We start from the raw sequence: 1,814 nt of genomic DNA on the forward strand, positions 1-1,814 counted from the left end.
CTTTTGGCTCCTTGAAATTCCTTAAAATTAAAAGTACAGCTCTGGTATAAAACACAAATACGACCTACCACAGCTGGAAAATAATCACAGTGCGCAATGTAATTCTCGGCGGCTAAGATTCCAGACATTTGCCCTGGCTTGTCAGGAATGTCTGTCATTCCAAACCATCTATGCAAGGATCATTCAAACAGACTTTACATTCACTTTCAAAGAGCTGAGAGATTCTGCTGCTTCTTTCTCTCCTTCTCTTTCACATTGAAGTCGTACCCTTTAAGTGAAAGGTCTGATGTGGAAAAAGTGCAAGCAAATTGGACATGCCAATAAATACCGTATAACTTACCGCAGATTACCAAAACTGTACAGGTATGTACAACTCACTGCACTCATACTCCTTCTGCTGGGAAAAGGCCTCCAAATCACTACCAGGATGGAATCACCACACAGTTCTGGAGAGATGATGTTAGCGGGCAAAGGAAGGGCGAGTTCTTCGGTTCTTGCTCTGGAATCCTGAGCCCAGGTCTGCACTGCCTTCAGCCGTCTCCTCCTTCTTCCTCACTTTGAGGCGGGTGAGGAGCTTAATCAACCAGACGTCCCACTCCTCCGGCAACAGAAGGAGGAGGAAGCCCAGGCCGATGATGATGATGGCGATGACTCGAACTCCGTTGAAGACTATCTTACTCGTGTAGTGATCAACCACTGCGGGAGACAGAGAGCTCTGGTTACCCCTCAAGGAAGATGAAGGGTCGTTACAGATTGGGTGGGGCCAGAAGCATCCTTTTCTGCCTGGAGGGGTCTTCTCTGACCCCAGCCTCTTCTTTGGCGTGAAGTCGTTCTGTGTGCCAGGGCTGACTCTTGTAAATCCCCCTCTAGGATATGAAGGGACTCCTGGTTTGACACTGTAGGATAAGCACTTGACTGCAAGGTCAGTTTGAACCACAAGGTCAGTGGTTCAAACTCACCAGCTGCTCCTTGGAAACCCTATGCAGGGTCTCTATGTGTCAGAACCAGCTCTCTGGTACTTAACAACAGGAGGCTATGAAGACTTGCCTTTGTATTTTATTTCCTAAAATTGAACTGACACTTCAGTGTGAACACTGATTTGTAAGATAGGGAAGGGGCAGTTAGGATGTCTATGAGTCAGTCAAACGATCTAGAGATTTAGAAGAAAATACACCTAAATTTACTTGTGCTGTGGGTTAATGCACTGGACCACAAAGTCGGTGGTTCCAGCTCACCAGCGACTCCTCAGAAACCCTATACAGGGTCGCTATGAGTTGGAACCGACTCAACGGCACTTAACAACAACCCTGCGTAGCAGGAAAATGAAAAAATGCTATTTCTTTCTTTACACTTTTCATTGTCTACAATGTGAAACATTATATAAGTTGAAACATTATTTTACAACATTTGCATATATTTTAAAGATAATATAAATTCTTGTTCCACCCCAGGGCATGAACTAATGTGAGGCTCTAATGCCACCCAGGTCAAGACCGTCTATTAAATTGCACTACAGGCATGTGTATGGTCATTCCTGATTCATGTCAGCAGGGGAACAGGATTTACGTCAGTTAATAAGCATGCAGATCATCCATTCTTTCAGTAGCTCAAAGATGGCGCATGGTGAGGGTACGACTTTCTTCTTTTCCTGTTTCTGGCTTTCTTTTTCTTTTTTTAAAATCCATCCCAAACCAAAGCAACTTGGAACCTGTTTTTTTACACAAAAGATTGCTCTTATTTATCATTGTATTAAAGAAAGTGCACATTGAAATGAAGTGTTTCTGAAACTGACATGCTAGACAATTGCCCACCAT

General features: G+C 43.8%; 1 protein-coding gene across 1 annotated transcript in view; it reads right to left on the bottom strand.

Moving 5' to 3' along the window:
• Positions 1-460: 460 nt before the first annotated feature.
• SLC35F3 (solute carrier family 35, member F3) overlaps positions 461-1,814 on the bottom strand; it is an 840,786-nt gene continuing 839,432 nt past the window's right edge. Inside the window, exon 8 of the mRNA XM_006868569.1 lies at positions 461-696. Coding sequence (XP_006868631.1) covers positions 461-696 — 236 coding nt within the window. The remainder of the gene's footprint in view (positions 697-1,814) is intronic.

The sequence above is a fragment of the Chrysochloris asiatica genome, unplaced genomic scaffold, assembly GCF_000296735.1.
Source record: "Chrysochloris asiatica unplaced genomic scaffold, ChrAsi1.0 scaffold00119, whole genome shotgun sequence".
Classification (NCBI taxonomy): domain Eukaryota; kingdom Metazoa; phylum Chordata; class Mammalia; order Afrosoricida; family Chrysochloridae; genus Chrysochloris; species Chrysochloris asiatica.